This window comes from Girardinichthys multiradiatus, chromosome 1 (assembly GCF_021462225.1).
Source record: "Girardinichthys multiradiatus isolate DD_20200921_A chromosome 1, DD_fGirMul_XY1, whole genome shotgun sequence".
Classification (NCBI taxonomy): Eukaryota; Metazoa; Chordata; class Actinopteri; order Cyprinodontiformes; family Goodeidae; genus Girardinichthys; species Girardinichthys multiradiatus.
In genome coordinates, this window is record NC_061794.1 from 37791809 (window position 1) to 37812794 (window position 20986).

Genomic DNA, 20986 nt, shown 5'->3' on the forward strand with positions numbered 1-20986 from the left:
CTTCCTCGGTACTAGAGAGTCTCTGTGACTTGAATTATAGTGAGCTCTCGAACCCACTCACCACCGGCGGCGACAGCAAAGCTTCGTAACACCACCTTGATGCTTCCAAAAAGCTGAGTTGGTTGTTTCGTTGCAAACCCGGCTTAATTTCTTTCTGTTTTATGCATGCTAACAAATAGAGGGTTGTCACCGAGAAAACATGAAAATATTCAGCGTAGGTTCAGTACAAATGTATTGTTTACGTTGTTGTTCTCTGTGTGGATGCAAATGTCACAGCTCATTGAGAAATGTATTCCGTGTGATTCAACGGGGGACCTGAAATGGCATGTTCGCTGGGGTGAGCTCAGACGCTCAGGGTGCAAGACGTTTATTAAATTTCTGTGGCCGTTGCTTTAAGAGCTGATATGGCCAGCATAAATGCAGTCCAGAAATCCTTTAAGAAAATGGCTCCCCCACCCTCTGCACAACAGGGGTCTACTACAGAGGACCGAGCAATGACTGCTCATTTACATTTCAAACACTGAATATAACTGCAAGGGATTTGATGTTTTCCCTCTCCGCTCTGCAGTCTTATTCTGTGGTTGCTAATTCTCCGGCAGCCATACTGTCTGGCTGGATGCAGCACAGCCAGTATGGTTACCACAAAGCGCCGCTTTTCTCTTTGCCTTTGACTGGCTTTGCTTCCATTCTGTGCCAGTACCATAAGGCGCCCAGAGTGCTTGAATATTCACCCTAAACTCCAAGGCTGGAGTGAATGTTGAGAAGCCTTTTTGATGAAAACAGCTCAGTGTGGAAATACGCCGTTCACTGCACAATCATGCAAGAACGTCTGCCATTATCCTGAAAATGGAGTCATGTCTCCATGTGGAGTGAGCAAATATGCTTTGTTTGTTTCCATAATCTGCTTGTCGATCACCTGAGGCCCCGCATGAAGCCCGGCCTGCAGTGCAAGACAGGCAGGAAGCCAGACCCGGGGAAAAGCAGTCCACTGACCAGGAAGAGCCAGTTTCCCTCATAAGATCAGAATGCGGTGGAAATGACAGACGTTTGACTCTGATGAATAATTTACCCCAATCATGCTCAGGATCACAGCAGTATATATTACTGTGAACTAGGCCCACAAATGACTGTTCAAAATGGAAAGAGAACCGAGATTGAAAAATATCATCTGTTAGCTGACTGGAGACTTAGTGTAAATCCTGAAAACCAGGATAGAGTTCCAGGGTGAGGACAAGAAAGGCGGTTTATTTTGCAGCAACCAGCATTTACTGAGGGTTCAACAGAAGATCGTGTGCCTTCATGAGATTACGACAAAAAAATAAAGATCCATAAAGAATTTGTCTGGTGACCAGAATCATCCAATATTCAGTTAGATTTAATGGCTGGAAATTGAAAAATCTAATCTTTCTCTTCCATGTGGATGTTGTTGTTCAGAGACAGAGACACAAATGAAGCTTTTTTCAGTATTAATGAGATGCTTTAAAAAAGTCAGAAAAGCACAAAAGCTTATAATCTATTTGAAAGAAATCGGTATCTTCTATGACATGGGGAGATATTTTTGCTGTTCAGGCTGCAAGAGAGCAAGAAGTTCAGCAGATAACAGAAAGGCTAAATGGAGTACAACAAAGTCACGTTTTGAGCTTCCATCCTCTGTCTATCATGGATATAATGCAGGATTTGGAAATGTTGGAAAGTCTTTTGGAAATCTCGAGGCTAAGGTAACGGTGTACATTAGACTTAAATCACACATGAAGACAGCTGTTTCAGTAATGGTAGCCAAGCTAGCTGTGTTAATTGATAATGAAGATCATTTTGTCTTGTAAAAACACAAGATAAAATAACAGTAACAGTAAAACCATCTTTTATAGTGATTACTCTCTCTCACAACAGTGTGACATCAAATCTGCTCCTGATACAAGCAATTAATGACCACCTACAGTAAAGCTGGAAAAATATATATATTTAAATGCTGTCCTGATATCCTCTAATCATTTAGTTGCTAAGAAGAAATCAGAAACGGCAGGTTAGGACTTTACAAAAACCGGAGATGGGAAATCGGCCAAAAAACTCTGATTGGGAAACGCTGCAAAAAATGTTTTAATGTGATTTTTGCTTACATTTCTATTCCATAAGCTCCATTTCTCTTTAAAGAGAACTTATTTACACATGTTATATGCAATTAAGTGCAACACTTTGTCTTCATTATAGGGTAATTAGGGTGTAATTAGGTTATCTGATAGCATTAAAGGACAAAAACCAGAAGCCTGTGGGCTACGCAAGCAAAGTCACCATCACTGTTCTGTCTTTCCATGAGAAGAACAAACATGGATTTGTTCCATAAATCCACGGGAATCTTACATTTTTTCCTTTGACTTTAATTGATGATCAGCAGTTCAAATATAACTTTTACACTGGTTCTTCCTATTCGCTAAATGCATCAAACCTAAGACCTCTCACCATTTTAGCCTATTAACACATCAACCAAAAACGTTCACCTCAATAAATTTTTTAGTTTAAAAAAAATCAAATAAGATGTGAATACTTGAATAATTAAATACTGAATAAATGTGGACAGTCTTGTAATTCTTAACTTTTTTTGGTGTACTCAAAACCAGTAGAGATTGGCAATATGTACCTAAATTTGATGACAGTGCTTTTGTTTATTTGTTGGAATGATGATAAAAGTTAGAGCCTGACAAGAACAACTGCTCTAAAAATAAAACTTACTCATTATCAAAATGATTCACAGCCACAGCAGTTGCAGTCAGTAATGTAACTGCTGCTAAACCTCACACAATAAGTGCATCAAAATGTGACTGAAATGGGGGCATTTTTTTTAATACCCCTACCAATAAAAACTGTGGAACAATCATTCAAACAGAACAAATAACAATCCTAACCACAATCAAAGTTTTTAGGGTTTGCAAACATCATAAAGCTTTTGCCAGTGCCGAAGTTGAATTTATTAAAAACAAAATGTGATTAGGTTTTTTTTTTTATTGTCAGCAAGGACAATAAAACAATAACTGGCACACATGATTAGTACTAGATTTATGAATTATTTGCACATCATAAGTGTGCAGTTGTGTAGGTCATCTAGTAATGATGATGGCTTAGTAAGAGGTCCTGAGTTGAGCCCACCTTATTCCACTCTTTTGTCTTTATGCTTATTAATCTGGTCTGAAACAAGTTTACATTTAGACTGCAAACAAATATCTAAAAAAAAACAAGATATTAGATAATAATAACCCAGGAAATCCAGGAGAAAATATATTAGATATTGAAAACAAATTCACACTTTTACATCAAATTTATATTGATTAACGACTAACTGTATGCAAGAGTGTGACATATAAGTGTAGTGGTATTAGCAAAATCTATCAAAAATGCTAATCGGCAGGTCAGTCCTTGAAGAAAACTGGAAATTGGTATCAGAAGGAAAAAGCTTAATTGGTGCAGTACTGATTTATAACCCGTTATTGTAATAACCCACTATTTCATTTAAAAGGAGACAGAAAGGTGATGCAAGGTTATTATTTACATATAATTCCTTAAGTCAATGCAGGATCCACCTGCAGGACACATTCATTCCTATGATATTACTAATGAGTAAAACAGACTCTGACTCTACTGGAAAAACAACCCCACATGCTGTGACCACAACCGCACAATGGAAAGTGAAAGAAAGGCCAAATATTTTGAAACCTGAGAACCTGGGCATGAACCTTTTGTCAGACCCTCATGCTGCTGCAGCTGGTTGGAATATTGTCACTAATGTGAGGAGCAGGGTGGGGGGGGGGGGGGGCTGGTCTGAATGTAATCCATGCAGAGCTGCGTCATTAGGGCTCCGGACGGATCTGGTATCACTTCAAACAACTCGTGTGCCTCCTCCGCTGCGCGCAGGGCAGCCTGGAATAATGAGCAGGTGCCAGGCGCATGGAGACAGACATGAAACTACAGTTTACACGCAGGTAACAGGGCTGCAGCCCGATTCGTTTGATGTCGCATGCAATACCTGGGCCCAGCAAATAATCAACCCATACTGGCTAATAACAGGAATAGGATAGTAATAATAACCGACGAAGGCCACTTACCCAAAATCCTGATCCATGGATTTGAAGAAGAATTTGTAGCTATTAACGGGTCGGTTGTTGAGGACATTTTTAAAATCCGCTAAAGTGACTTTCTCCGGAGGAACGGACAGCTTGACCAGGTAAGGAGTCTCCTCCTCGTCTATGTGATATATTATTTTAGTCTCCGCCATGAGAGACTGAGAGGAGGACAATCATTGACACAGGAAAGGAACAAGGGTTGGCAGCGCAATTAACAGGCCTGCTATGTTACCAACTACCCGGAGAACAGCATTACAGCGTTCCCTAACAGCGAAAGCCGTGCAGCCCGCGGCGCGTAGTGCGACTCCGTGTGCCCGACAAACGCGGCGAAAATCCGGACATAATCGCGTTCTGGGTGTCCGTATTCCTGCTACTGTCTGAGGCGCTACGGTGGCTCTCTCGGCACTAAAACAGGAAGGGACAGTCCACATCCTTGCAATATGGGAGTTGGGAATATTGCTATTTTTGTAATTGGTTAGACAGTGCTGCCATCTAGTGGTGAGTTTGAGCTTTGCGTCTTTGGCCGCCTTACACAACCCCTCACCCTACTGCACAGTAGACAGGGAACAAAGGGAGGGTGGTTGGGGCAAATATAGTCGTTTTTTTAATTTTTGTAATCATAAATATACAGTTGCATCACAATACAATACAATATCTTCCAAAAATGAATTTCTTTTGTATTTTTATTCAAATCATATAGATTCATTACACTGATACATTTCAAGTGTTCATATAATTTTAATGATTAGTGCTCACAGATGACAAACCCAAAACAATTTTAGTTTTAGCAGTGTGGGCAAGTACCAAGTCCTCCTGGAAAATGAAAACAGCATCTCTATTGAGTTTATCAGACAAAAATGTCCTACTACTGTGGTCTTTGGGCTTGATAAAACACAGTAGAACTGATTATAAACTTTTCACATAACCTCTCTTCAAATATTCTCAATTATTCCTTTAAGAAATATTAATTTTGTGCTTGTGTATTATCATCTTTATCATCAGTTGCAGGCCAGCACCTGCAACTGACATGGCACTCAACTTGGGTTCTGTGCTTTTGCACTTTTCTTTCAGACTCTGGAACTTTATATTCCAAATGAAATGCTATATTTAATTTCTTTAAAAAAATATTTTGGACCACGAAGCAACAGTCCTGTCTTTTTTCTAGTTAGCCCAGGTAGGAAGGTTCTGACTTTGTCTCTGGTTCAGGAGTAGCACAAGGAATGTAACTGTGATAGCCCATGTCCTGGATATCTCGCTGCATGTGCATTTCTCTTGAACGCCTTGAACAGTTGACGCCTTGTGAATCTCCTTAAAATTCAGCAGGTGGGCTTTGTCCTATTGTCTGTCGCTTGTGGAAATTTTTCTACCCCATTTTTCCTTCTCCTCAACTTTCCAGTTTTTGCGGCTTTTCCTCCTTCTGTAGGGTGTCAATAATAGTATGCTGGAATATTTTGAAGTCAGCAGATTTCCCATGATTGTGTAGCAATTAGATTTCTGTAAGAATCTAATTGTTTCTATTGGTTTTATGAAAAAAATCAGATTTTCTGAAAAACTTGTATTTGTAGGCCATAATCATCATAATTAAAAGAAATAAGCTTTTTAAATGTATCATTTTGTGTATAATAAAACAAAATAATTTATGAGAAAAAAATAAATAAGCTTTTTAATCGAATTACTCAAATGAGTTTGATTATATTGTCATATTTTTGATACATCTGAAAACATTTTAATGACCAAAGGGTTCAAATTTATCATTTAAACACGGTAAAATCTTTTTCCAAGCACCATTTAGTAATCCAGCCACAGATGTATTTGCAATGAGAAAAAATCTTTAATTAAGAGAGACAGGCACTGAAGTTTGCAAATAAGTGAGAGGCTGGGCTACAGTTTGTGATGTACAATAACCGACTACTAATACCTGACAGAAGCCACGTAGTTGATAACATATGTATGTTTGACATGCAGGTTACCTTAACAAAAATTCAGTGATTTACTAACCAGGATATTACAATGTACATAATTAATGCAAACAAGTACAGTTAAGTCTTTTAATGGAATATTCAGATATTTTCTGAGTTTCCAATGACTGAGCCCTTATACTATGATGTTATCAAAATATTATTTTACCTGACAAATTGACAATGTTCGCCGTGAGCAAAAGTCAATGGTGGGAGTTTTTTCTTTTCAAGAAAACCTTTAAATGGGATGCCACAGTTGAGGAAATAAGCTTGGGTTTTTTAGTCCATTAAAAGAAATGCAGTTAGGAAGCAGTTTCCAACCATGAATGGTTTCCTGGGTTAACTTCTCCATGTGCACCCAACCCCGCTACACTTTAACCCACATAATAAAACCCCCGGATTTTAATATTTTTTTGCTGCCCTAGAGGCGTTTATTTTTCATTTTTCGACAGTAGGTAGACAGGAAAGAGGGCAAAGAGAGGGGGAGACATTCGACAAAGGTGGCCGGGTGCAGATTTTAAGGGATTATATTTACTATACCCCAGAACTGCATTTTATACTGCACAGCCATACCTTGAACTCTGTCCTAAAACACTGTCATTCCAGAGTCTAGACTAAGCTAATTCACCCTTGTAATGCACAGATTTGCATATCATTATTTTGTAGCTACTAGATACCGAAAACATGTATATGTAAAACTATATGAGCCCATTTAGGAAATTTTAAAAGTAAATGACTGCCTTTCGATGAAATTAGAGTTGTGGTTGACTTTGGCCTCCATAGGTGAACCAATGGGGGCAGGCGTGCCTTCACAACACAGTGAGGCGCCCATTCCCCAGTGGACCGGACAAGGAAATATGCAATAGAAAGCTCATTCAGGTGGAACTGACAGACACGCCACAGTCCACAGAGTCTACTCCCAACAAGATCCCACCCTGGGCCGAGAACCATAATGCCTATATTAAGATCCATCACTGATTTAAGTGTGTTTTTATCCTAAACTGACCTTTGAAATATCTTCAATTATGTTTTACAGATTACAGTAAAACTAAATTTGTGTAAAACATTAACATTAAGAACAAATCTCAATAAACTTAATGCTTTTAAACAACAGTAAAGAAAATATATGGACAAAATCATGTAACCATATAGTTTTGCTGATGAAAGTTATACATATAAAAGAAAAAGAAAATGTTGAAAAGAAAAAGTAAATTCTTCAAGTGAAAAAGTTTTGCTCATGGTACACCAGAGGGAGTAATCCTCCTGTCTTTTCTCCTGGATTTCCTGTATTATTATTACATTTTTTCCTTCTTTGTTTTTTCTGTTCTTTACGCCTCCGTTGAATGCCCTGGACCTGCCAGCAGCAAATCAGAAATATCACACTCACTTCCACATCTTCCCATCGAATTCTGCAAGAAAAAGAGTTGGAGAACTGTCTTCAGCTTTCGACATTACATGTTTGGTTGTTTAATAATTGAAATGAACAGAAGAATATCTAACCCTTATTGCACTCTTTAACCATATCTCTTTCTTTCATTAGGTTGTTTTTGTATTCTGTGGAGTCAGGAGCAAACATATGGGTAATGAGACCAAAAAAATAAAATTTTAGCCAGAAAAAACATGCATTTGCTGCATGAGTATAATTAGTGTACCTGAATTCAAAGGGTCTTGATTGCAAGTCCTCATCTCTGTGCAATCTAATTCTATTTCACCACCACTGATCACATTGCCCCTGCACATGAATAAGAACTATTAGAATAACGTAAATGGAAAATATATTAATATTAATATTTGCACAGAATAAATGCTTACCCAACAGATCTACCCGTTTCATACTCCAGCCCTGAAACAAGCAACCAGTGATCATAATGAAAATGCATTTTCACTGAAAAGGAACTTGAAATGGCCAGTTAAAATACCAACACAAAATGAAGGACTGCAGCTAAAGTAAGACATTACCTCTCTTTTTTCGTCGCCTAGTCAACACGATGACAGCGAAGACAATGAACGCCAGCAGCAGGAAGGTTGCCAGGAAGTAGCCCAGATGCTGCACGAAATAACCTCGTTGTTCAGGGAGGAAGAAATTTACCACACGTGGATTATCTTTATCTGTTGAGACCCTCTCTGTCTCTGGAGACAGAAAAAGGAAAAATAAAAAAAGTTAGAAGAACACAACCTTAACTGAAGTGTTAAGCATTACACAACGTAAAATGTTACTCTAATAACCATCAATATAAATACTAACAGTCTAGAGAATGAACAATAACAATCTTTTTTAAACATTTTTTAACGTTACAATCTCAAACTTATTTTTTTTTAATTTCATTTGAATTTTATTCGATAGATTAAAATAAACTAGTGCATACTTGTGAAACAGAAGAAAAAAGAAAATTACAAAACAAAATTCAAAAATGTGTGGCAGGCATTTGTATTCTAAAACCCCTAAAATCCAGAGCAACAAATTTCCTTCAGATGTCACCTAATTACCGTAATACATTGATTCAACCTGTGTAAAGAAAGCCATTAGAGGTTAAAGGTTGCAATAAGACGTGTGATGATACTATAGGTGAACTATATGCAAGATGCTATTTGTGGCAGAAATTAGAACTGCTTATTTTTTATTATTATTGTTATTATTATTGTAAACACACCATCCCCCACTAGTGGTAGCAGTGTTATGCTGAGGGGATGCTTTTCTTCAGCAGGGATAGGAAAGCTTTTCAGAGCTGACGAGGGAGATAGATGAAGCTAAATATAGAACTATTATGGAAGAAAAGCTTTTAAAGACGACGGTCCTTAAAATACAGCTAGAGCATATTCAAAATCAAAGCATATTCCTGTGTTAGGCTCAGTCAAAATCCCGACCAAAATCCAAGTGAAAACGTGGCAGGACTTTAAAATTCAAATCCATAGATTGTCTCCATCCAGTAAATCTTGAGCTATTTTGTAAAGAAAAATTTGCAAAAAGTCCAGTGTCCAGATGTGCAAAGCTGGTAGAGACATACACAAAAAGACTTGCAGCTGTAAGAAAAGCTTATGTATTTCTACAAAGTACTGATTTACAGGGACTGAATACAAATGCATTGCACACGGAATATCTTTATTTAAAAAAAAATCTACAAAAGCGTCTATAATTCTCCTTCTAATTTATAACTATCCTCTACATTGTGTTGCAGATTATTTAAATCCTACTAAAATACAACATACAGGTAACGTGACAAAAATGAAAGGTTTGAAGGGTAAAACGGATAGGATATTTCTTGTTCGTTCCAGAAAACAAGGAGGGAAAGCAGGGAGTTAGATGTCAGAAAACTGCCTGGCTGTAATGACTCCCAGAACTGATGTCATGCCGCTGTTATTTTTTCTTCTCCTCAGTAAAAACACACTGACCAGAAAAGAGAAGTGTTAGGAAGCCGAGGCAATTTTAGTCATGTGGTCTGTCTGCATGTCTGCATTCGTTTTCCATCCAGAGCGGTTTTAAGTCTTCTTGCAAACACAGAAATGCAGTTGCTGCGTGCATGGAAAACAAATCATTTAGCTCATTGCTGAGCAACAAACAGGCATCACCACTGGATAAAGCAAACATATATTTTTTGTGATGTAAACAAATTGTATAGGTAGAAGGAAATCTTTTTTGTCCTTGAAATACAGGGAGAGTCTAAATCAGTCAAATTGGAAGCTAAAAAGATGGCATAACTGATTTCCTGATGAGGAAACCTTTGGCCATGCTTACAAAACCAGCCAATCATGAAGAAAAAAAAGAAAAAAACACCCCCTATGGTGGAGCTAATTATTAGCTGTCATTGTATAATGAACCTAATATGCATGCAAATGGAGACATTTCTGTGGTCATTGTCTCTTTGGAGTACAACTGACCTGCAGAGAGCCAGAGCCACGTTACAGCAGCAGCCCATTAACATCATCCTGACAGATCAGCTGACCCTGTTCGTGTCAAAGGCTATTTCACATATGCTGTTCACAGAATGCCCTCTCTTTTTTTATGTTACTGTATTTTGCCCAATGGGCCATGAATAATCTGCAAGTCAATGAAGCGAAGAAAAGCATCTTCATTTTCAAAGACTGAGATTTTAACTGAATTGTTGACAGCTCACAAAATGTTTTCTTTGTGATAAAGAGGACATGATCTGTTTGTATTTGACATGAGCAGCTGCAGCATGAAAAGGAACAGCTTTTCTGACATTTGTTGTTTCTGATAAAATGCTGAAAACCTGGGAGAGCAAATTGTTTGGTTTTAGTCCCAGATGCGGGAAGAGAAGCCAAATACCTTGTTGAAATTTGCTCAAAAGAGCTGGATCCCACAGCTCCAAGTGTGCATTTCTTCTCAGCATAATTTACAGTGTTATTAAACAGGCTGGCAGCTCTTAGAGAGGGGAGGAGAATCTATAGTCTGACATACATTCACCCCCCTTTCCTAACTTTGTTCTTTTATGAAACAGCTGGGCCAGATGTTGAACAGATGTAGGAGGACTTCCTTTGACTGCTAGTAAACATGGCCTTGCCAGAGGCTGATACACATCAGCGAAGAACCAGAGCAGAGGCTGGTTGAGGAAGAATAAACAACAGTGCAGATACCACACCAGTCTAGACAGAGGGCAGGGACTTTTTTGGAAAATTAGGTTGAAATGAGAACAATAAAAGCAAGATATTCCCACCCTAATTCAAATATTACAGCATTTTTGGTCCACTCCTTCAAGTTTGTGCTGTTTAAATATGTGCAGCTACACAAAGAGCTGTAAAATATAAGACAGTTGGCGGGGAAAATTCCACCACTTCTCGTTCAAGCAGTTTAGAGCTTCTGAAGAAAGAACTGTAAAAAAAACTGACCCACAGAAATGCCAAATTAGTGATAATCAAGCTACAGAAAGGTTTGCCTACTTTTCCTTTTTCCTCTTTCCTTTTTTTCCTCACTCAACTGGCCTCTACATTCCTTCTGCAGTACCTCCTCCCTCTTTAACTCAAACACAAAAACAGAGAACTGAAGATAAAACTGGCAGGAACAGTGTCTGAGTTAACAGTGCAACTATGCCTGTAAATATAAACAAACACAGAGCAATCACCTCGCTCTGTCCACAGTTTCTCCAGGAAACTATATGGGGAATACAGGGGTAGTATCTCCCAAAAAAACAACATTTTGGTGAAATTGGTCTGACTCATTACTCACTTACTTGGTTCTAGCTCATCATTCAAGAAGACTCTAGGAGATGTTGTGGGTTCGCGCAGAAGTGGAGGTGTCACGGTGAGCCTGAAGATGCGCCTCTCATGCAGACCACAATAGTGGTGGTGCAAGTGGCAGGAGTACAGGCCTTTATCTGCAGGCTTCAGGTCAGAGATGGAAAGTGAGAAGTCCCCGAACGTGAAAGCGTCCTCCGCCACGCTCATCTTGCTCTGGGCAAACAGAGGCCCATAATCCCTTCGCTCTCCAGAGGCGTAGAGGTCCACCAGTCGGTCAGCCTTGTTGGGACGTACCCCAGGGGGCTGGAAGTCCCAGTGGGCCACCTGCTGCTGGTCCTCCTGGAGACCATCTCTCCACAGGGCCCGCCGGTTCACACAGGGCAGCACAACTGAGCTGCCCAACAGGACCACAAACACAGTCTTCTCTCCATCCCAGTAGCGTTTCTCTTTCCGAACTGGGAAAACACATTGTTATGCATTTCAGCCAACAGGTTAAAGCATTATGCTGTACCACCTGAAAGCCTCACCTGATTTAGTGACATTGAGCTGGATCTGAATGGACTCGTCAATCTGACAATAATGGTGGTGCAAGTTACAAGTATAAAGTCCTTTGTCACTTGATACTACATCTGAGAAGAAAGACAACAAACAATCAACAGTTATGAATGGTCAAAAGTATTCGTACCACATATTCTTACATTTTGTCAAGTCACAATTACAAACTTCAAAGGTCATGGTGCATCACTGTTAAACACTACTTTGTGTTTGTCTAGTATATAAAATACATTGAAGTTTGTAATTGTGAAAACAAAACAAAAAAACGGTTGTGACTACTTTTATAAGGTGGTATAGGGAACCAAAATAGTCTCACTGTTGATGACAAGCGAGAAATTTCCATCAGTGAAGGCAAAGTCTGGGATGGAAATGCGTCCCTTATTGAAGCCATTGTAAACCCTCTGTCGAGCTCCAGGTGACATGTCCAAAATTCGTTCCCCTGAAAATCCGGGGCTGCTGTGGACAACGTCCCAGTGCACTGCCCTCTGACGGTCCTTCAGTTGGTCCCGGGTCCACACCATGCGGGGGCTGTGGCAGGGCAGGACAGCTCTAGAACCTGCAGGGAGGGTAATATTCTTGGTCTCCACCACACCACCCCCAATCCTGCTGCTCTGACACCAAGCTGACACAACACATGGACACATTTACATAAACAAAGTGAACAAATAAATCTATTATAAATTTGTCTTTCATGAAGACATTGCATAGAAACATGAATATTTTACCTCTTGGCAGGAAGAGCACAGCAAGAACTGAAAGAGACCAAAGACATAAGGTTTAGATTTTGATACTTTCTTGTAAGTGCCTGCATTATTTAGATTATTTAGAAAAAGTGTAACCTTATGAAATTCATAGTGTCAATGTTTTGGTCTGATAACAGAAGAACTGAAAAGCTAGATTTATTTATATTTTTACTTTTCTGCTATGGTTAATGGTTTTAGACCATCTAACGAACGTAAATATCAGACAAAGATAACTCGGATAAATATAACATGCAGTTTTCAAATGATGATTCCATTTAATAAAGGAAAAGGTTTTCCACCATCCTGAAAGATGTGGTGCCACCCTTGGCAGCAACAACTACCTTCAAGCATTTGCCATAACTGGCAATCAGTCTTTGACATCCCTGTATAGGAATTTTGGCTAACCCTTGTTTGCAGAATTGCTTTAATTCAGCCAGGAATCATACACTTAAACAAGACAATAAAACTCTGTCCACTTAGGAAGCAACACTGATTGACAATCAATTTCACATGCTGTTGTGCAAACGGAATAGACTTTTGAATGTTGGTGGTGCTTTCACACTCGTAGCATGAGACGGACTTTACAACCCACACAAGTGGCTCAGGTAGTGCAGCTCATCCAGGATGGCACATCAATGCCAGCTGTGGCAAGAAGGTTTGCTGTCTATCAGTGTAGTGTCCAGAGCCTGGAGGCACTACCAGGATACAGGCCAGTACACCAGGAGACGTGGAAGAGGCCGTAGGAGGGCAACAACCCAGCAGCAGGACCGCTACCTCTGCCTTTGTGCAAGGAGGAACAGGAGGAGCACTGCCAGAGCCCTGCAAAATGACCTCCAGTGTGTGTCAGCAGTTCCTGCAAAATGAAGACATTGAAGCTATTGACTGGCCCGCCCGTTCCCCAGACCTGAATTCAATTGAGCACATCTGAGACATCATGTCTCGCTCCATCCACCAACGTGACGTTGCACCACAGACTGTCCAGAAGTTGGTGGATGCTTTAGTCCAGGTCTGGGAGGAGATCCCTCAGTAGACCATCCACCGTCTCATCAGGAGCATGTCCAGGTGTTGTAGGGAGGTCATACAGGCACGTGGAGGCCACACACAACACTGAGCCTCATTTTGACTTGTTTTAAGGACATTACATCAAAGTTGGATCAGCTAGTAGTGTGTTTTTCCACTTTAATTTTGTGTGTGACTCCAAATCCAGGCCTCCATTGGTTAATAAATTTGATTTCCATTGATGATTTTTGAGTGATTTTGTTGTCAGCATTTTCAACTTTGTACAGAACAAAGTATTCAATGAGAATATTTCATTCATTCAGATCTAGGATGTGTTATTTGAGTGTTTCCTTTATTTTTTTGAGCAGTGTATTTTCACATATGGCCAAGTTGGTTTGGATAGCCTTCTTTAACTAAGAAATAAAAGCATAATTTGAAAACTGCTTTGTGTACTTACTAAGGTTATCTTTGTTTATAATTTTGATGATCTGAAACATTTGAGGGTGACAGAAAAGCAAAGACATATTTTTTAAGGGAGCGAATACTTTTTCACCGCGCTTTAAAAGGCTGTTTACTCAATAATTCCTGGTGAATACTTTAGGCACTTTCACCCTTAAAACTGCAGTACTGCCTTGAGACTTTGATCTGCACTGACCAGACAGTAAAAATGTTTGAGCAGATGTGAGTTCAGTTCAAAGTCACAGAAGAAAGAATATAAAAAAAAACATGGCAAAAATGCAAGATCCAAAAGTAGAGTCATACGGAAAAACACCAGTGGTTAACAATATGTCCTGGAAAATTTTCCTGTTTGTGTTTTCTTGTACTGGCAAATTTCTTACAGCACACTTGCTATTTCTAATCATTCTTACCACAGTACGTTTTGGCTGTGTGTTTACTGAAAGGCCAGCGGAGATGCATGCTGCCAAAGCACACAGAGCCTCTATTCATCGTGGCTGCTGATGGCTTTTTGCAGGGCCATGATCCTGGAGGGTTGAAGAAGAAGCAAGCTCTAATTCAGCTCACTGCCTGGTCTCTAAAGTCCAGGAATCGGACCAAACACCTGTGTGTTTCCTCTGGAACTAGTAATAAAAACACCAAGTTATAAAAGCAAGCTGTTATATAGTTTTGTATATTGTGTTGAATGTTCTTATTGGACATGTACTTTAGAAATCTATGCATGAAACTGATCAAGCTCTGTGGAACCAATTGTCCAGTGCATACTGAGCAAGGGTAAATAAATGTCTGACTTTTATAAATAGTTGAAGCCCTTTTTCATTAAAACTGGATTATGTACAGATTTGAGCTAAATAATCTGGCTTCTGGGAAACATGCCTCAGTGTTGTAATGAAGAGTTGTTTTTAGATCTAGCAGAGAAAAACATATTGAACCAAGGACGATGAAAAAACAAATTACAGTAAATTCTTTGTTGCATCTCCTGTGGCTTTTCTGACCACTTTTTTTCCCTGACCATTTGAGAATAAAAGTTTTTAATGTGTTGCCAGAGAAAATGCCAGAGTGACGAGTTTTAGCTGGCCGCATGATGCAGAGTGACATAGTGATGCCCCTCCCCCACCTGTTGCTGTGCTCTTCCAGTTACCTGGCTGAAAGCAGGCATCTGCTATTTTTCTCTTGCCCACAAGAAAGACAAATATTATATTTTGTAAAACAAAATTTCTGGTCGTTAAATACAAGAATATTCATGATGTGGAAAGAAGAGGAGAACCACCAGTCATATTGTACAGACTGCAGGCTTGAGCCATGCAGGTAGCCTGACTAATATTAGCTTTTCATTTTTTTCTGTATGAAGAACTGAGCAGCAAAATTGTATAAAACTGTCTGCAGTAAGCACTACTAAACTAATATTTTTAAGACAAAATATTGAATAATTAGCATAATTGTAACTATAATATTCAATATGTTGTAATATTTTGCAAAATAAACAAGTGTTTTAATTTAAAAAAACTCAAATCATATTTTATATTTGAAACATGAAGTCTTTCTTAAAAACCTTAATTTTACAGAAACATTTTTGAATTATTTTTATGTAGCAGGTGTATCTAGGTTATCATGTTGTGACATATTTTAAAATAATGTTTTGCAGTGTATTTTTAGATGTCTTTGTTAGATAAAGAAATACAATTTATAATGTGTGAGAAGAAGCAAAAGTATAGCTGATTATGCATTATGGTGCTTCTACAGTTTTTTAAGCTTCTAAAACTGTTTTTGGCAGCCACACTGATCCCACAGAGGACACCTCATTCTGGAAAATTTTTGTGACTTATTTTCTTTCACTGAAGGGTGCTTTCTGGCAAATGTTGACACAAAGTGTCTCAGCCCCTGTAATTGTCTCTTATAAAACACACGCAAGCCATGGACTCATCAGACTGTTTTAGGACTACATGCTACTGAATTACCAGTGATAATAACAGGTATTTAGCAAATGACTGCTGTCATTTGAACACTAGGAATCAGAAGGAGAAGCATAAATGGTAAAGAAAAGTGAGGATGTATGTCAGACTCAAACACCAAAAAATCTCCTGTTTTAAACTGAGAACTTTATCTAATGTGAAATCATTTTTCCTTTTAGTGATTTTCAAAGGGTGATTCATGGCTTCACTAACTCTCATCTGGATTATTGTAAGTCTGTAAATTGATGTCTAGCCAGACCGGGCTCTCACAACTGCGGTTAATTTAGAACTTTACAGAATGTCTCTTAAAACGTACAAAAAAGCATGAACTTATCTCCCCTTCACTGGCTCCCTGTTCATTTTAGAATAAATTTTTATGTTTTATTATTACCTATAAAACCCTGAATGGGCAGAGTCCTGTTTACCTGTCTGATCGCCAGCAGCCTTATGTGTCCTCGAGATATCTTAGATCTAATCATCATTTGCTTTTATATGTCCCAAAGTCAAAGCTTAAATTTGATTTAAAATGGCAATCAAGATTAGTTCTATGTCAGGACAAGCTTATGTTTTGGTCCAAATCTTAATACCATTAAGCCCATATACAAGTATATCCCAATGGATTTGAATATCATCAGAAAGTTATTTTATTTTAGTAATTCTATTTAAAAAGTTAAACTTATGTAGCAAAGATTAACTGCAAACAGAGTGACATATTTCAGGTGTTTAATTCTAATTATTAATTATTATGGCTTATACCTTATGTAAAGCAAAAAATCTATTTTTCTTAGAATTAGAATATTCCATTAAACCAATAAAAAGTATTTTTGATGTAGAAACGTTAGCCAGTTGAAAAACAATTCTATGTATTGTACAGTAGATGAACTCAACACGTCCTTCTGTGTCAATTGCAGCATGTGGCATGTCATGTAGGCAATTAGCATGTGGCTCTGCTGAGGTGTCAAAAAAGCTCAGGCTGCTTTAATAGCTGCCTTCACCTCATCTGCATTGTTGGATCTAGTGTCTCATCTTCCTATTAAAATATTCCACAGATTCTCTGAGGGGTTTAGGTCTAGCAAGTTTGCTAAACAATCAACTACAGTGATAACATGGTCATTAAAGTTTGGGCAGGTGTTTAGTCCTGCTGGAAAACGAAATCAACATTTCTATAAAGTTTGTGAGCAGATAGAAACATTAAGTGCCCTAGAATTTCTCAGTAGACAACTGTGCTGCTTTTGGACTTGATCAAACAGAGTGGACCAACACCAGCAGATAACATATGTACCCTTGGATTCTGGTCCTCTCCACAGTGAAGTGCTAATTATTTTTACCTAAAAAATTCATGTGACTTTGCACCTTGAAGAAAATGTTCACTCCATTGCCTCTTTACCCCAAGGAAGCATTTTCTGATGCTGTTCAGGATTTATCTAACATGAGAATTGTAACAGTTGTAGACCATGTCCAGGATACATCTGCCTGTGGTGGCTCAGAGGTACTGAATCAAGCCATAGCCCAAGCCTGGGCAACTGTCAAGTCAGGAGTTTTCCCCATGATTGTGTAGGCCATAATATTACTTTGTTATTTATCTGTCATTTATCTGTCATATGTGTAGATATTAAAAGTTCGGTGTGAATACTTGTCTATGTAATTCCACTTTATGCAACTGGCTTGTGAAACCTTAGAAACAAAATTCCTAGACATGTTTAAACCTAAAAAAAAGTAACGCAATAGTTACTTTCCCTGTTAACTAGTTACTTTTGTAGTGGAGTAACCCAGTTACTAACTCATTTACTTTTATGGAGAAGTAACTAGTAATTATAACCAATTACTTTTTTTAAGTAACATGGCCAACACTGGTAATTAATCTATATAGTACATTATTGAAATAAATGAATTATTTGATGATTTTCCAATTCACTGTGATGCAGCTGGAATACTTCCTTATGGTGTGTGCAAATAATTTCACGCATCTTGATGTGACCAGATTAGAACCAAATGTCCAAGCTGTAATGTACGGGCCACTTTGAGCAGAACAAAGTCGGCTCAAAAGTGACTGGTCTCTTCAGAGTCTAAACAGAAGTCTTCTTCTTTCTTTAAGCCCTGTTATTTTCTGCCTCCAACGACTAGCTGCATGCAGCAACGGCAGTTCTAATCAAAACAGCAGTTCTCATCATTTCCCTACACCACTGATGTTTGTGGCTGATCATTAAAATAGATCTAACCATCATAAACATGCTTGTGATGGATCCCCCTCCTCCCACCCTGGACCCAAAACGACCCATGTGTGGTAAAACATTCATTACCGACACGTATAATGACTGGCTGCTGGATTGTGCTGACTCCTGCTCTCAGACCGCAGTTAACTGGAAACATATTGTGCTGAAGCCATTAAAAAATACCACATTCGGATCACTCTCTGAACCGCTTGAACTGGATGCAGCCTGTGGCAGCCGTACAGAAATCCTGAAAAGTTAAAATTCTCTTTATAAGTTAATAGAATGGGCTCTATTTTCTATTCAGAACAGAAAATCAGAAGAAAAAACTATCTTAATCATGTAGGAAAGTTTTATTATATCTTTTTCAAATAAAGATTGTACTTTTCAGCTGTGGCCAGTGATTCCATTGCTTTTATACCTTGGTTCCAAAAGTTTAACTCCTTTTGCACACAATATACTATAAGTTTCATAATGCATATTGAGAGTAGGTGATAGTCGCTGCTGAAATCTCTTTATTTTCAGCCAAACCTCGTTAGATTGCCAACGTAGTTCATAATAGATCATGCAGAAAGAATACTTGGATTTTGTCTTATTGGTGTCCTGCATCATGGGCCTTTTCACAGTGTAAAATGACCCAGATTCCTCTGTTGGAGCAACAGCACATGAAACTAATAAATGCTAACAGCACATTTGTCAAAAAAGAGAAAAAAGTCATTTAAGCAATTAATGATCATATGGATACTGAATGTACTAAATACGTATTAAGGGTTACAATTAAATACATTCAAGACTTTTAACCATATAACTCTCTGATTGATGGGAGAAACACTCAAGGTTTTGGATGATTTTACAGTATCTACTAGCTTAATTTAAAACAGTTGCAAAGCAGCATAAAACAATTCCTGTTTTTGGATGAACACAGGAAAATATGGTATTCTACGAGCACATACAAGCTAAACATTTTGCTTTCAAACACAGTTATCAATTAATGTGCACCTGGTGAAACATTACCTCAATGTGTCATTTTCTCCTTCCCTAACCAGCAAATTGTCAGGCAAAATACAAGGTTACATAGATTGGCCCTGTTATCAGGCTAAATACCCACCTATCATGAATTTATGAGTTTCAACTCTGGTGTTTAGACATAAAAGCCATTATTAATTTTCTAAATTGCAAAAATAGATTTGGATAGATAGACAAAACAAAACAAAGAAAAGGAAAAAACAAAAAGAAAATAGGTCTGCTATTGTTCTTTGCAACCCAAATAAAAAATAAACTTTCTTTCATTACCTTCTTCACTTTCTAAAAGGATAAAAAAAAAACTTACTCTGCAGGAGATTCATATCGAGGTGCATCCTCTCAACACTTCTAGGAGATATGTGGGTCTATCAGATGCGGTGTTGTGCACATCAGTTGTTAGAATACAGAAATGTTTCCAAAGCTGCAGCTGAGTTCTGTTGTGTTCCTGCAGGCTGGAGTCATCACAAGCTCCACCTTCACCAGGCCATGAAATTCAACACTGCAACAGTTTTGGGCTGCTGGCTCCACACAGACATGAACACTGGCTTTTAAGAGATGTAACAAAAACAAAGACAATCTGCAATCTAAAGGTCTGAAAAGAAGAATCTTTGTAGATTTTTCAAATTCATAAACCCATTTTTAAGAAATAGCTTAATTCCTTTTTAGGACTGAATGACTCAAAAGACCACAAAAATGCATAATGTCACTCTTAATTCATTTATGTAATGGCAAATACTGCCATCTAGTGTATGCTACAAAAATCGTTCAATATATTTTATTTGTTTTAATACGTAGACTAACACAAAGCAGCTCATAATTGCAGTCGAAGGAAAATGACACAGGCTTTGCATGTCAATGCATCTGTATTTAGATCCATGTACTATGATACCCCTTAATAAAGTAATTTAATTAGTAAAATCTTGGAATAAATACAACTGATCTGTGAAGGCCTCAGAAGTTTGCTAGAAAATAAACTGCATCACGAAGACCAAGACACATAGCAGACTGGTCAGGGATAAAATTGTAGATAACTTTAAAGCAGAATTAGGTCATAACACTATATCCCAAGCTTTGAACATCACACAGAGCACTGTTCCACCCATCATCTGGAAATGGAAAAAGGTTTACACAACTGCAAACCTCCAACGACTTGGTCATCTACCTAAACTGATAGATGGAACAAGGAGAGCATTAATAAGAGAAGCAACCAAGAGGCCCATAGTAGCTCTGGAAGATTTGCAGAGATCCGCAGCTCAGGTGAGAGTATCTGTTGAGGCCAAAAGTATTGGCCATGCCCATCACAAGTTGGCTGAGACCTAAATGAAACCTTCTGGCCTACATGCAAAACAGTGTGTGGCAGAAACCTAAGACTGTACATCACCCTAAATACACTTATTTATATTTCTGCAAAAGACAGATAATATGTGACTCCACACAGGCACCCTCCAGTCTCTCAGTCCCAGAATATGAGAATATGCTTGTTTTCACTCTCTACTGCTTCAACAGTGTATTTTAATAATTATTGCATGGATTACATTCTAAAGATCTCACCTTATTTTGACAAAACATATCGAAAATATGAAGGACACTGGGCCCTAGGACGAGGTTTCAGAATCATTGGGTTGTATCAAATATTCATGTTAGAACATTCCAGCTGAAGTCCAGATCTAATTTCAACTGAAGATCTGTTGCACTATTAAATTATTGCTCTTCATAGATGCTCCTCATCCAATCTGACTGAACTTCAGCTATTTTGCAAAGAACTCTTAAAGGTTTCAGTTTATA

The 20986-nt window shown here is 38.3% G+C and overlaps 2 protein-coding genes across 9 annotated transcripts in view; both read right to left on the reverse strand.

Moving 5' to 3' along the window:
• Positions 1 to 4552, reverse strand: part of dvl1a (dishevelled segment polarity protein 1a) — a 35040-nt gene extending 30488 nt beyond the window's left edge. For 4 of the 8 annotated variants that reach the window (XR_007039665.1, XR_007039664.1, XM_047374986.1 and 1 more), the window contains exon 1: positions 4095 to 4552. Coding sequence is in view for 6 of the 8 variants with exons in the window: in XM_047374986.1 (XP_047230942.1) it covers positions 4095 to 4264 (170 nt within the window). In the remaining 2 variants the exon portion in view is untranslated. The remainder of the gene's footprint in view (positions 1 to 4094) is intronic. The other 4 variants (XM_047374965.1, XM_047374959.1, XM_047374942.1 and 1 more) reach the window with 3 other exon arrangements.
• A 225-nt stretch (positions 4553 to 4777) lies between these two features.
• Positions 4778 to 19635, reverse strand: LOC124873934 (matrix remodeling-associated protein 8-like). The gene is made up of 10 exons (XM_047374999.1): positions 19509 to 19635; positions 12544 to 12570; positions 12135 to 12440; positions 11791 to 11892; positions 11257 to 11718; positions 8030 to 8200; positions 7883 to 7913; positions 7723 to 7802; positions 7571 to 7624; positions 4778 to 7479 (listed from the first exon to the last, which is right to left on the reverse strand). The coding sequence occupies exons 1-10, from the start codon at positions 19534 to 19536 to the stop codon at positions 7454 to 7456; spliced, it is 1287 nt and encodes a 428-aa protein (XP_047230955.1). The 5' UTR covers positions 19537 to 19635; the 3' UTR covers positions 4778 to 7453.
• Between the last annotated feature and the right edge of the window lie 1351 nt (positions 19636 to 20986).